Below are 13,941 nucleotides of genomic sequence, written 5' to 3' on the forward strand. Positions count from 1 at the left end.
ATTTTGAAACGAAAACAACAAACAACTCTTAGGTAAAATGATTTATTTCGTACAAGTGATATACCACACAATATATTCCTCAGATTTGACTGAAAATTGGATAATTCAGTTTCCACTCAATTAAGAAAATGGCAGCTTTCGAAAGGCGATATCAGGACTTGTTTTTCTGTCAAAAAGGGAACAAATTCACTTGATTCATTTCCAAGGACTAATTCGAGCCTAATCCAATAACAAACTGAAATTATAATCGAGTTAATCAAGTTCTGTGAAGTGAATAGCACACCTATCAAACAGTTCTTCGTTATTTTATTTTTTTTATAAAGAAACCCAATAGGATTTCCTTAACTGATCCTATTAGACACGCTGTAGGTTTCATAAACAGATAATTCTAGCTAGGATGAGAACAGTTCGTGTTGGACTATACGTTCCAGTGGACGGGGGTTGTAAAAAATTCTGAAGTGAGTCGATACTTTTTTCCTTGACTGGAGTCAACTCGTTTTCATTTGGGTATGTTTATGTGTTTTTCAAAAAAAAAAAAAATTCAGTCTTTAAACATTTTTATCGAAAATAAGTTCGCATCGAATACTCCTATAGTAAAATCTGAATTATTTCATCCAAATCAGTACCTGGCGGTCCTGAAGACTCAAGGGAAAGATGTTGAGACCTAATCATAACTAATATTTGTAACAATTCGATTCGGATAATCACCAGAATCGGTTGAGTCGTTCCGAAGTTATCACAGTATAATATCTGCTCAGCATTCCTGACTCGTCTTTATATAGCTACTTCTATGAGATCGTTTATTTCATTCTTGGACTCTCAAAAATTGAATCATCATACATCGTATAGAATTATTTGCAAAGATATCATTTTGCAGTTTCTTATTCTCGCAGATTTCGCTATAGAAACATGTCATCGCAAGGTCCACTAAAGCTGGATTCTTTTCCCGATCCCGGGGACAGATTTAAATTGGAGGAGGTAATTCGAGTTGGCTGTTTCGGAAAAACGTACATAGCCAAAGATACCGAAGCCTCAGATAAACAAGTTGTCGTCAAAATCCAAGAAATAACGCCCTATAATGAGAAGTATCTGAAGGATGAATATAAACTTCTGCGAGACGTATCAAGTCATCCAAATATCGTGGATTTCTACGGGATTTACTGTCTCAAAAACGAACTTATGCTAGTAACAGAGGTAAGAATAAGTTAATGTCGTATTCAAGTTATGATAATCGCCTCTGGAAATTTCAGTACTGTGAAGGTGGTAATGTTCTGGATATGGTGAATGAGTTATTGTCCAAGAACAGATGTATGAGGGAAGAACATATAGCTCATATTTTGAAGGAGGTCATAAAGGTAAGTCCCATCGCTGAAATAAGTCCTAACATTGAAGTGATAATTTGGAAATATATTGTTGTATCGATATGGAACAGACTAAATTTTCCAGAAATAAATTCAATTTTATCCACAGGCTGTTAGCTACCTCCACGAAAAGCATATAATCCACAGGGACCTAAGGGCTTCCAACATATTCATCACAAAAAACGGGGAGGTGAAGGTTGCAGGATTTGGATTGTGCATCACACTGGCTAGCACTTTCGGAAGGAGCAGTTCAGCTATAGGATCCCCAGCTTGGATGGCCCCAGAATCCATCCAAGCAACCAATGGAGATGAAATCAGTTATGACAACAGATACGACGTATGGTCCCTGGGGATGACAGCTATAGAACTAGGAGATGGAAAGACGCCCTTCAAGGATATGCATCCAACCAGGATTCTATTTCATGTCGTTAGAAATCCACCGCCAACATTATATAGGACCTCTAATTGGTCTGAAAATTACAATGATTTTGTGGCTGAGTGAGTTCGAATATTTCACTATTGACTCCAGTAATTCAGAATAATAACTGATAAGATTGACTAAGAAGCTTTCAGAAAAAATCAAAAACGAACTCCCTTCATTTACTGCTCAAAAATTGAATAGGAATTTCGAGAAAAAATATTTATTTTGTTTATTTCTCTACTATGTTATCGCTCTAAAGCAGTCTAGCCTTCCGTTGCAACATAACTCAATACATAAGTGCATATTTATACCATGTCATTTTTTTCTTTCTTTTTGTATAATATGACATGTTCACAAATTATCCACATCAATATTTTTAAGCAGTGTAGTTCATGAGAGACACTTTTCTATCTGTGCACTCTAAAGTCTTTGAGTATTCAACTCAATATGCTGGACCAACTTGTATATGAATATGTATTAAACCCGTATAATATTATGAGTTTTAAAGGAGAGCTCCTCACTGAAGATTTTTTAAGGTGCTTAGTGAAGAATCCTGAACACCGGCCTTACATGGCTGAGCTATTGGGACATCCCTTCTTGGAAGAAGTCCCAGAAAATAACTACCACGTAAGCGCCCTTTAACATCTATTGATTCACCTAACTAATCGAATCATATTTAAAGCTGACGACGGAATTGTTGAGTTTACTCGATTCTACGGTGAAAACCGAAACGCCACAGGATGATGTACATGTCTTGAACAACGTTTTGTGGGAAGGAGAGATAAGAAATGAGGAGCCGATGTATGTCGAAGATCTTGCCGCTCTAGATGACTGCGAAGAAAAAAACGTTTTATCCCATATCGAAAGGAGGTTCAACGACGGAAAATATCAGACTTTTGTTGGAGAAATACTGATAACTCTGAATCCTAATGTTGAAGAGAATATATACACTGATGAGGTAATACAAACATGAATTTAGAAGGAGGTCAACAGGTAGTGTGTGAACCAAGACAAAGAACGATAAAGTTGTAGTTATACTATTGATTCTTGAATTTCCTTTCTGCTCCTTATTGCTCTCTCCCTCCAATGGGGACTACTTATACTGACTCAGGTCTGTTTCAGCACCACGCCAGATATAAGATGAAATCCAAATCAGACAATATTCCTCACATTTATGCTATAGCGGATAGTGCCTACCAAAACGCTCTACATCATGTTGTGCCTCAAAAAATAATCCTGTCTGGAGAAAGCGGTTCTGGAAAAACGAAAAATTTTCTGAATCTCATCGATCACCTTCTTTTTATCGGCCACAACATGAACATACAGATGTCGAGGATCAGAAGTGCAATTGATCTTATACACGCTTTCACACATGCTTCCACACCTTATAATGACTTTTCTACTAGATGTGTACTGAGAACTGATTTGTCTTATGGAAGAACTGGGAAAGTTACAGGGGCATCCTTTCTTGTTAATCTGTTGGAGAAAACCAGAGTTTCCAGCACTGATATGTAAGCATTGCAAGACTATTAGATGTAAGATCACGACATCAAGATACCATAAATGCCAGACTCACCTCATTGTAAAGGCATTCCTAATATACTGATCCACAAGAATTAAGGATGTTTTGTGACCGTTTCAAAAGATTTCTCGAATCTGTAGGAATTGGATCCTGTAGGAACATGATTCTATGGTAAATAGCAGAGAAAGCAGTTTCTCTGAAAATTTTCCAGAGGAAATTCCACTTTTTCCATGGGTTGGTATTCCTGCAGATTCAAGAATCGGGACCCTGATGTATATCCGTTAAGAAGCCTTAATATAATATAAATTCCAGGCACCAAGCGAACTTCAACATATTCTACTACGTATATGACGGATTAGTGAATGAAGATCTGGCAGAAGACTACAAGCTAGACTCCAACAGAGGCTACAGATACCTAAGAGTTCTGGAGGAAGAGAGGGCCGAGAGACCAAGAGTCGCAATCGAGAAGAATATCCTCAAATTCAACAAAATCAAGGACATACTCCGAGAATTCGAATTCACGAATGAGGAGAGAGAGGCCATTTTCAAAAGCCTTTCGGCCATCTTGATTCTTGGAGAGGTGAGATTTCAGGAGCGAGAAGATGAAAGGGCAGAAATTTCCAATATTGAAACAGCGAAGACTGTCGCGCAACTGCTGGATACGAATGAGAAGAAATTTTGCTGGGCCCTAACCAACTATTGTCTGCTCAAGGATGGAGCTGTAGTGTCGAGGAAGAATACCTGCGACGAGGCTAGGGATACAAGGGATGTTTTGGCTAATAACATTTATTCTAGATTAGTTGACTACGTTGTGGCTCGCATCAACCAGAAACTTGTACTTGGGAAAGCCATCTTGTGAGTAACCATTTACTGGTTAACATCTTATCATGTGCATATGAACTGATTTTGGATTGCTGAAACATACGAACATTCAGAACTAATACTATTCAAATGAATGTCTGAAATATTGAATATGCTGTTCAACCAAATAACTTAAAGATTCTTGTAAACTGAGTGTCTTGTTTTCATTAGATTTTCATTTTAGCGGTGAGAAATACCTCATCCAGCTACTGGACTACTCGGGATTCGAATGTTTCAAAACCAACGAGCTTTGGCAACTCTTCATCAATATTTTCAACGAGCAAATGCAGCACTATTATGTACAGAGAATTTTCAAGTGGGAGATGGCAGATTTGAACGAAGATAATATTGAATACGAACCTATAACGTTTTATAACAACCAGAAGGTACTGGACACATTGCTAGGGAGGAGTGACGGCATTTTTAGCATAATAGGCCAAGCTTCCAAGTTGGAATATAACGGAAAATATATAACAGGTAATGGTTTCCAAGAACGAGTATTTGTTACAAAATGTCTCAATAGAAGTAGCAATTTTCAAATCTAAGAAGGACAAATGAGCTCATTTCATCAGATCGTCATATTCGCTCAACTAGTCCAAACAATGAATTTTGCAGAGATGAAAAAGCTCAGGAACTTTCATCGAACTTAAAATTAGATTGAAGAAGATTCTCTTATGGTTTGCCCTAAGAATTTTCACAGAATTATTCTAAAATTTCAGAATTTATATCGAACATGGATTGTGGACATATCACAACGTCTAAACACATGGAATTCTCAATAAGTCACTATACAGGGACACTCAACTATAATGCCAAGGAAATGCCTGATAAAAATAGGGATTTCCTACCTCCAGAAATCATAGAAACTATGAGATCTTCCAACAATTCCATCGTGAAGACCTTATTCTCTGGAAAATTGAACAAGTGTGGAAATTTAATCCTTGAATTCGAAGAAGAAATTGTTTCACAAGCTACGTTATCTCCGACAGATCCCCAGAAGGTTGAATACTCATTTTAACGTATTGGACATTTGTTGAAACAACGATTTTTCTAGGGTATCAATGCCAACAAATTTTCGCAGTCGAAGAAACTGAGGACTTTGGCCACCATCTTCAAGGCTGTGTGTCTAGAAACCTTGACTGCTCTGTCTACGGGTAGTACATCTGGTGGGACCCATTTCGTGAGGTGCATCAAGACGAATTTGAAAGCGAAACCAAATCATTTCTGCAGAGAACTGGTGAAGCAACAGATTAGGGCTATGGCTATTCCTCAAACAGCTAAAATTCGCAAAGAAGGCTACGCCTACAGAATTCAGTTCGCAGAGTTCTTGAAAAGGTATACTTGACTCATGAGGAGTGCATGCTTGTTGTGAAATATTTAAGGGTGCTGAGTTGAATCATATCCAAAGGATTTCTTGTAAAGTGGCTATTAAATCATTTTGTACTCTACTGAACATTTGAACCATTTATCTCACCCTTTTTTTTTAATTCTAGATATCAGTTTCTGGCATTTGACTTCGACGAGAATGTAGAAATAACACCGGATAACTGTCGACTTCTCCTCATAAGGCTAAAAATGGAAGGCTGGTTGATAGGCAAAAAAAGAGTTTTCCTCAAGTATTACAACGAAGAATACCTGTCGAGGTTATACGAGTATCAAGTTAAGAAAATTATCAAAATCCAGAGCATTCTCAGAGGATTTCTGGCCAAATGTCGAATGAAGAAGAACAGCGGCAGATCAGGAAAAGAAGGTACTCGACATCCGTCATTTTCATACTACCATAGTCCCACCGCTAAAGTTATTGGAATTTTTTTTTTAATAAATTTGTTGGAGCAGAACAGTAATGTAAAGAAAAACGTGAAAGATCTAACGTCATGCATCGAAAGAGTAGCAGGTAGACCGGTTTCTGAATCTACGCTTTTTTCCGACAGTTCCTTCAGTAAAAAAGTGTAGACATATCCCGTCAGATGTAACATCTGTTTTCTGAAACTCAGATGTTCTTTCTGGCGTGGAATATAAGTTCTGCATTTCATTTATGCGGTACCGATGACGGCAAATAAGCCAGACACTGGTCTGTCTGCTACCCTCTCGATTGATGACGGCACGTTCTAGCAGTTCACTTCTAATTTTAGTATTCCACACGTTTCATTGTAAAGAAAAAAGTTGTGTAGACGAAAAACACCTAATCTAATCAATTTGAAACATCTAGGGGCAGGAGAGCCAACCGACCAAGCTGAGCTGACCGAAGAAGAAGCTGCACAAGTAATACAAAAAGGTACTGATGATGAGCAGTAAACTTCGATGTAATTCCTGAATATATTAGTGTCACCCCATTCTTCTGCTTCTTATTTTAATGCAAACTTCCCTTTCAACTTTTCCTTATCCAGTATAAGTGAGGCGTGTTCCTCAAAAATAACGTCCACATATACCTATACTCCACATTCCCATGTACAAAAACTTTCAGCATATAGGAGACGGGCCAAAAAAGATCAAACTGACGAAGGCGGTTCAAAATCCGGCAAGGATTTCAAGCTGATGAAAAAATATGGAATGAGATGGAAAAGGAGTAGTTTTCTTCATTTGTTGTTCAAAATGAAATCAAAAAAAATTTTCGATACCTTCAATTTGAGCATACAGGTCAGCATATTTCCCATTTTAATTCAAAATACATACTGAGTTTCACTGTGAGCATAGATTGGAGTGAATCTTCTCCGATCTATAATCGTGAGGTTAATATCGTTCGATATGAAATTCTATAAATGAAAAATTCTTCCAGAAGCTTGAAAATGATTCCAGTATTGATGACCTTATTTCCCTCACGATGGAACACATTTGTTGAATTCGATTTTATTATTGCTATTATCTTTCAAATGTTTTAGACCTTCATCTTCAACCAAAATGCTATGGCTAATTTAGACTCGATTGCGTCTGAAACTGTTGATTTGTCCGATATCGATACCAATTGTACCAAACCTCCATGGGCAGGGAAGTCGAAGCCACTGGTAATGAAGATCAATTATAAATGGAATGAAATTCCATTTCATGATACTTCAGATATGCTGCTGGATAAAACCAGTTTAAGGTAGAAGGAATACTTAATGTAGCTGCTAGCTTCCTCCCAAGACCTGAGAAAGGTAGCAATCTGGTGGGCAGACAGGGCAATTTCTCTCTTAGGTCTCAATTCTCATTGAAATGTGATACAAATTCTGAAAGAGCAACTCCTCTTGTTAAAAAAAAGGTTTTATGGAGCTCGAAGCAGTCGTTCAGTCTTGACGATCATTTAATTGATTCCATCTTTTTGGAAATTTTTCGATAGTCACCGTTAGAGTAATTTTGCTCTCAATAAAACTAACCGTAGATGGAAATGTGATACATATTCTGAAAGAGCAACCCCTCAAGTTAAAAATCTGAAGATTTTATGGAGCTCGATGCAGCCGTTCGGTCTTGACGAAAAGATGGGTTGACTGCGAAGAGCACTCTGGAGTGCAATTCTCTATTGAATCATCAACTGTTTGGTTTTCTAGAATCTTCAAAACGAATTCTTTGCCCCTCATATCCTAAGACAGTAATAGAACATCCTGATTTCCAGAGTAGAAAATGGATCATTTTAGGGAGGTCTAACCCCTTGCTCATTTTTTACCCGAAAAATCGAGATTTTTGAAATCGAGTTTTTGTGCTAGGGTAGAAGCCTAGGCAACGCTGATTATATAACCGGAAATCCCAATTGGATCAGACGAATATAATAGGAGATATCGCAAATTGAAAATTGCAATTTTTGAAAAATACCATTTCCAAGATGAAAATCTAAACGAACGGAGATAGGCTCTCAAAATTGCTTGCAATCGATTCAGCGTATTCTAAAACATATATTTAAACTTCTCAATATCTGACACTGTTCAGGAGAAAATAGTTTTTTTTGTTTTTCGACTTTTCATTTTCGAGTCGACTTCGAAGAGCTCTCTGGAGTGCGATTCTCTATTGAATCATCAACTGTTTGGTTTTCTAGAATCTTCAAAACAAATTCTATGCACTCCATATCCGAGGACAGTCATAGAACATCCTGATTTTAGACAGAGTGGCAAATAGGTGATTTTAGGGAGGTCTAACCCCTTGCTCATATTTTACCCGAAAAATCGAGATTTTTGAAATCGAGTTTTTGTGCTAGGGTGGAAGCCTAGGCAACGCTGATTATATAACCGGAAATCCCAATTGGATCAGACGAATATTACAGGAGATATCTCAGATTGAAAATTGCAATTTTTAAAAAAATGCCATTTCCAAGATGAAAATCTGAACGAACGGAGATAGGCTCTCAAAAATGCTTGCAATCGATTCAGCGTGTTCGAAAACCTATATTTTCATACCAAACTTTTCAATATCTGACACTGTTTAGGAGAAAATAATATTTTTTGTTTTTCGACTTTTCATTTTCGAGTTGACTCCGAAGAGCTCTCTGCAGTGCGATTCTCTATTGAATCATCTACTGTTTGGTTTTCTAGAATCTTCGAAACAAATTCTATGCACTCCATATCCGAGGACAGTCATAGAACATCCTGATTTTTAGACAGAGTAGCAAATAGGTGATTTTAGGGGGGTCTAACCACTTGCTCATTTTTGACCCAAAAAATCGAGATTTTCGAAATCAAGTTTTTATGCTAGGGTGGAAGCCTAGGCAACGCTGATTATATAACCGGAAATCCCAATTGGATCAGACGAATATAACAGGAGATATCGCAGATTGAAAATTGCAATTTTTAAAAAAATGCCATTTCCAAGATGAAAATCTGAACGAACGGAGATAGGCTCTTAAATTTGCGTGCCATCGATTTAGCGTGTTCGAAAACCTATATTTTCATACCAAACTTTCCAATATCTGACACTGTTTAGGAGAAAATAATTTTTTTTGTTTTTCGACTTTTCATTTTCGAGTTGACTTCGAAGAGCTCTCTGGAGTGCGATTCTCTATTGAATCATCAACTGTTTGGTTTTCTAGAATCTTCGGAACAAATTCTACACACTCCATACATTAGGACAGTAATAGAACATCCTGATTTTTAGACAGAGTAGCAAATAGGTGATTTTAGGGGGGTCTAACCCCTTGCTCATTTTTGTCCCAAAAAATCGAGATTTTCGAATTCGTGTTATTGTGCTAGGGTGGAAGCCTAGGCAACGCTGATTATATAACCGGAAATCCCAATTGGATCAGACGAATATAACAGGAGATATCGCAGATTGAAAATTGCAATTTTTAAAAAAATGCCATTTCCGAGATGAAAATCTAATCGAACGGAGATATGCTCTCAAATTTGCGTGCCATCGATTTAGCGTGTTCGAAAACCTATATTTTCATACCAAACTTTCCAATATCTGACACTGTTTAGGAGAAAATATTTTTTTTTGTTTTTCGACTTTTCATTTTCGAGTTGACTTCGAAGAGCTCTCTGGAGTGCGATTCTCTATTGAATCATCAACTGTTTGGTTTTCTAGAATCTTCGAAACAAATTCTATACACTCCATACATTAGGACAGTAATAGAACATCCTGATTTTTAGACAGAGTAGCAAATAGGTGATTTTAGGGGGGTCTAACCCCTTGCTCATTTTCGACCCAAAAAATCGAGATTTTCGAATTCAAGTTATTGTGCTAGGGTGGAAGCCTAGGCAACGCTGATTATATAACCGGAAATCCCAATTGGATCAGACGAATATAACAGGAGATATCGCAGATTGAAAATTGCAATTTTTAAAAAAATGCCATTTCCAAGATGAAAATCTAAACGAATGGAGATAGGCTCTCAAATTTGCGTGCAATCGATTTAGCGTGTTCGAAAACCTATAATTTCATACCAAACTTTTCCATATCTGACACTGTTTAGGAGAAAATAATTTTTTTTGTTTTTCGACTTTTCATTTTCGAGTTGACTTCGAAGAGCTCTCTGGAAAGCGATTCTCTATTGAATCATCAACTGTTTGGTTTTCTAGAATCTTCGAAACAAATTCTATACACTCCATACATTAGGACAGTAATAGAACATCCTGATTTTCAGACAGAGTTGCAAATAGGTGATTTTAGGGGGGTCTAACCCCTTGCTCATTTTTGACCCGAAAAATCGAGATTTTCGAATTCGAGTTATTGTGCTAAGGTCGAAGCCTAGGCAACGCTGATTATATAACCGGAAGTCCCAATTGGATCAGACGAATATAACAGGAGATATCGCAGATTGAAAATTGCAATTTTTAAAAAAATGCCATTTCCAAGATGAAAATCTAAACGAACGGAGATAGGCTCTCAAAATTGCGTGCAATCGATTGAGCGTGTTCGAAAACCCATAATTTCATACCAAACTTTCCAATATCTGATACTGTTTAGGAGAAAATAATTTTTTTTGTTTTTCGAATTTTCATTTTCGAGTTGACTTCGAAGAGCTCTCTGGAGTGCGATTCTCTATTGAATCATCAACTGTTTGGTTTTCTAGAATCTTCGAAACAAATTCTATACACTCCATACATTAGGACAGTAATAGAACATGCTGATTTTCAGACAGAGTAGCAAATAGGTGATTTTAGGGGGGTCTAACCCCTTGCTCATTTTTGACCCAAAACATCGAGATTTTCGAATTCGAGTTATTGTGCTAGGGTGGAAACCTAGGTAACGCTGATTATATAACCGGAAATCCCAATTGGATCAGACGAATATAACAGGAGATATCGCAGATTGAAAATTGCAATTTTTAAAAAAATGCCATTTCCAAGATGAAAATCTAAACGAACGGAGATAGGCTCTCAAATTTGCGTGCAATCGATTTAGCGTGTTCGAAAACCTATAATTTCATACCAAACTTTCCAATATCTGACACTGTTTAGGAGAAAATAATTTTTTTTGTTTTTCGACTTTTCATTTTCGAGTTGACTTCGAAGAGCTCTCTGGAGTGCGATTCTCTATTGAATCATCAACTGTTTGGTTTTCTAGAATCTTCGAAACAAATTCTATACACTCCATACATTAGGACAGTAATAGAACATGCTGATTTTCAGACAGAGTAGCAAATAGGTGATTTTAGGGGGGTCTAACCCCTTGCTCATTTTTGACCCAAAAAATCGAGATTTTCGAATTCGAGTTATTGTGCTAGGGTGGAAACCTAGGTAACGCTGATTATATAACCGGAAATCCCAATTGGATCAGACGAATATAACAGGAGATATCGCAGGTTGAAAATTGCAATTTTCAAAAAAATGCCATTTCCAAGATGAAAATCTAAACGAACGGAGATAGGCTCTCAAAATTGCGTGCAATCGATTTAGCGTGTCCGAAAACCTATAATTTCATACCAAACTTTCCAATATCTGACACTGTTTAGGAGAAAATAATTTTTTTTGTTTTTCGACTTTTCATTTTCGAGTTGACTTCGAAGAGCTCTCTGGAATGCGATTCTCTATTGAATCATCAACTGTTTGGTTTTCTAGAATCTTCGAAACAAATTCTATACACTCCATACATTAGGACAGTAATAGAACATCCTGATTTTTAGACAGAGTAGCAAATAGGTGATTTTAGGGGGGTCTAACCCCTTGCTCATTTTTGACCCGAAAAATCGAGATTTTCGAATTCGAGTTATTGTGCTAGGGTGGAAGCCTAGGCAACGCTGATTATAAAACCGGAAGTCCCAATTGGATCAGACGAATATAACAGGAGATATCGCAGATTGAAAATTGCAATTTTTAAAAAAATGCCATTTCCAAGATGAAAATCTAAACGAACGGAGATAGGCTCTCAAAATTGCGTGCAATCGATTTAGCGTGTTCGAAAACCTATAATTTCATACCAAACTTTCCAATATCTGACACTGTTTAGGAGAAAATAATTTTTTTTGTTTTTCGACTTTTCATTTTCGAGTTGACTTCGAAGAGCTCTCTGGAATGCGATTCTCTATTGAATCATCTACTGTTTGGTTTTCTAGAATTTTCGAAACAAATTCTATGCACTCCATATCCGAGGACAGTCATAGAACATCCTGATTTTTAGACAGAGTAGCAAATAGGTGATTTTAGGGGGGTCTAACCCCTTGCTCATTTTTGACCCAAAAAATCGAGATTTTCGAATTCGAGTTATTGTGCTAGGGTGGAAGCCTAGGCAACGCTGATTATATAACCGGAAATCCCAATTGGATCAGACGAATATAACAGGAGATATCGCAGATTGAAAATTGCAATTTTTGAAAAATGCCATTTCCAAGAAGAAAATCTAAACGAACGGAGGTAGCCTCTCGAAATTGCTTGCAATCGATTCAGCATGTTTGAAAACCTATATTTTCATACCAAACTTTCCAATATCTGACACTGTTTAGGAGAAAATAATTTTTTTTGTTTTTCGACTTTTCATTTTCGAGTCGACTCCGAAGAGCTCTCTGGAGTGCGATTCTATATTGAATCATCAACTGTTTGGTTTTCTAGAATCTTCACAACAAATTCTATGCACTCCATATCCTAAGACAGTAATAGAATATCTTGATTTTCAGACAGGGTAGCAAATAGGTCATTTTAGGGGGTCTAACCACTGCTAATTTTTGACCCAAAAAATCGAAATTTTCGAAATCGTGTTTTTATGATAGGGTGAAAGTCTTGGCAATGCTGATTATAGAACCGGAAATCTCAATTGGATGGGATGAATATAACAGAGAAGATATCGCAGATTGAAATTTGCAGTTTTTGAAAAATGCCAGTTCAGAGATGAAAATCAAAACGAAGGAAGATGACGAGATCGTAAAGATGAAAAAGATACAAATTCTAAAAGGAGCAACTCTTCTAGCAATAAATTCCTAAATTTATATATCTTGGTTTTTTTAATACGTGTTAAGTGTAGTGAATAATTTTGATACTTACCTGAAAGTTGATCTCACTCTGTACTAAATTTCAGATTAATAGAAGAATACACCGAGTCTTGGGATAAGCCCTATCACTGGAGGGGTCATTCAATGATGGAACATAATGAAACACAAGACGAAAAAACCGAGGAAGCAAACGAAAATCTAATAAATCTGCAATTCAGCAGAAATCCCGAGGATAAATTAGAAAAATTGGAAGATAGTGAAGAACATGAAGTTAAGATTCAACAAGTCGAAGAATTGAAGAGAATGAAGAACACTCGAAATGAGATAACCTACAAACAATGTAAGAGTCCAAAAAAAGAGAATATCTCCATATCAATGAAACCTTCCGGATATAAAAATAACTATATTTTGGACAATACCCAACCAGCTAATAAAGATTTCGATTACATCAAAGCCCCAGTACTGAGCAAAGTCAGGGGGCCTGATCCTATAGCTGAACTGAAAAGCATCGGAAGAAGAGACAGTGCAAACGATGACAGTCCGCCCTTCAATTTTCAAGGAATGTTGCGAAAGACGAATTTCAAAAGGGATTCGATGAAAGCTGTTGTGAACGTTCGTCGTTTCTCTTTGAGAACTCAAGAACAAGACCATTTGGCAAAACAAAATGAAATTAACCAGAAACATGAACATATATCCCTCGAACTTGGACCTCAGTTGCTTTTAGAGGGCACTTTATATGACATTTAATTCTTATTGTTAGTAACATTAGACTAATATCAATAAATATTTCAGTCAGGACCGGCCTTTAGCACCACCGACACCCTGGGCAAGAATTTGCTCGGCACGCACCTGTTTATTATCCCTAAACAAGACAAAATCTCGAATAAATTTTTTCATTTTAGAAGCACCAATGAATTTATTAGAAATAGAAAGCATGTGCGGCCTAATT

At 36.9% G+C, this 13,941-nt stretch overlaps 1 protein-coding gene across 2 annotated transcripts; it reads left to right on the forward strand.

Annotated features, from left to right (window-relative positions):
• The first annotated feature begins 316 nt into the window (after positions 1 to 316).
• LOC123311207 (neither inactivation nor afterpotential protein C) lies at positions 317 to 13,788 on the forward strand. 2 transcript variants are annotated; one of them, XM_044895036.1, is made up of 16 exons: positions 317 to 458; positions 894 to 1,194; positions 1,251 to 1,355; positions 1,471 to 1,859; positions 2,319 to 2,409; positions 2,465 to 2,740; positions 2,905 to 3,293; positions 3,617 to 4,159; positions 4,350 to 4,642; positions 4,885 to 5,165; positions 5,220 to 5,500; positions 5,659 to 5,915; positions 6,375 to 6,440; positions 6,630 to 6,802; positions 7,045 to 7,247; positions 13,079 to 13,788. In XM_044895036.1, exons 2-16 carry the CDS (start codon positions 910 to 912, stop codon positions 13,737 to 13,739), a joined length of 4,293 nt encoding a protein of 1,430 aa, XP_044750971.1. In that variant the 5' UTR covers positions 317 to 458; positions 894 to 909; the 3' UTR covers positions 13,740 to 13,788. The 2 variants fall into 2 exon arrangements, with proteins under 2 accessions (XP_044750971.1, XP_044750969.1); XM_044895034.1 differs by having other exon boundaries at positions 382 to 507.
• The last annotated feature ends 153 nt before the right edge of the window (positions 13,789 to 13,941 follow it).

The sequence above is a fragment of the Coccinella septempunctata genome, chromosome 4 (genome assembly GCF_907165205.1).
Source record: "Coccinella septempunctata chromosome 4, icCocSept1.1, whole genome shotgun sequence".
Taxonomy (NCBI): Eukaryota; Metazoa; Arthropoda; class Insecta; order Coleoptera; family Coccinellidae; genus Coccinella; species Coccinella septempunctata.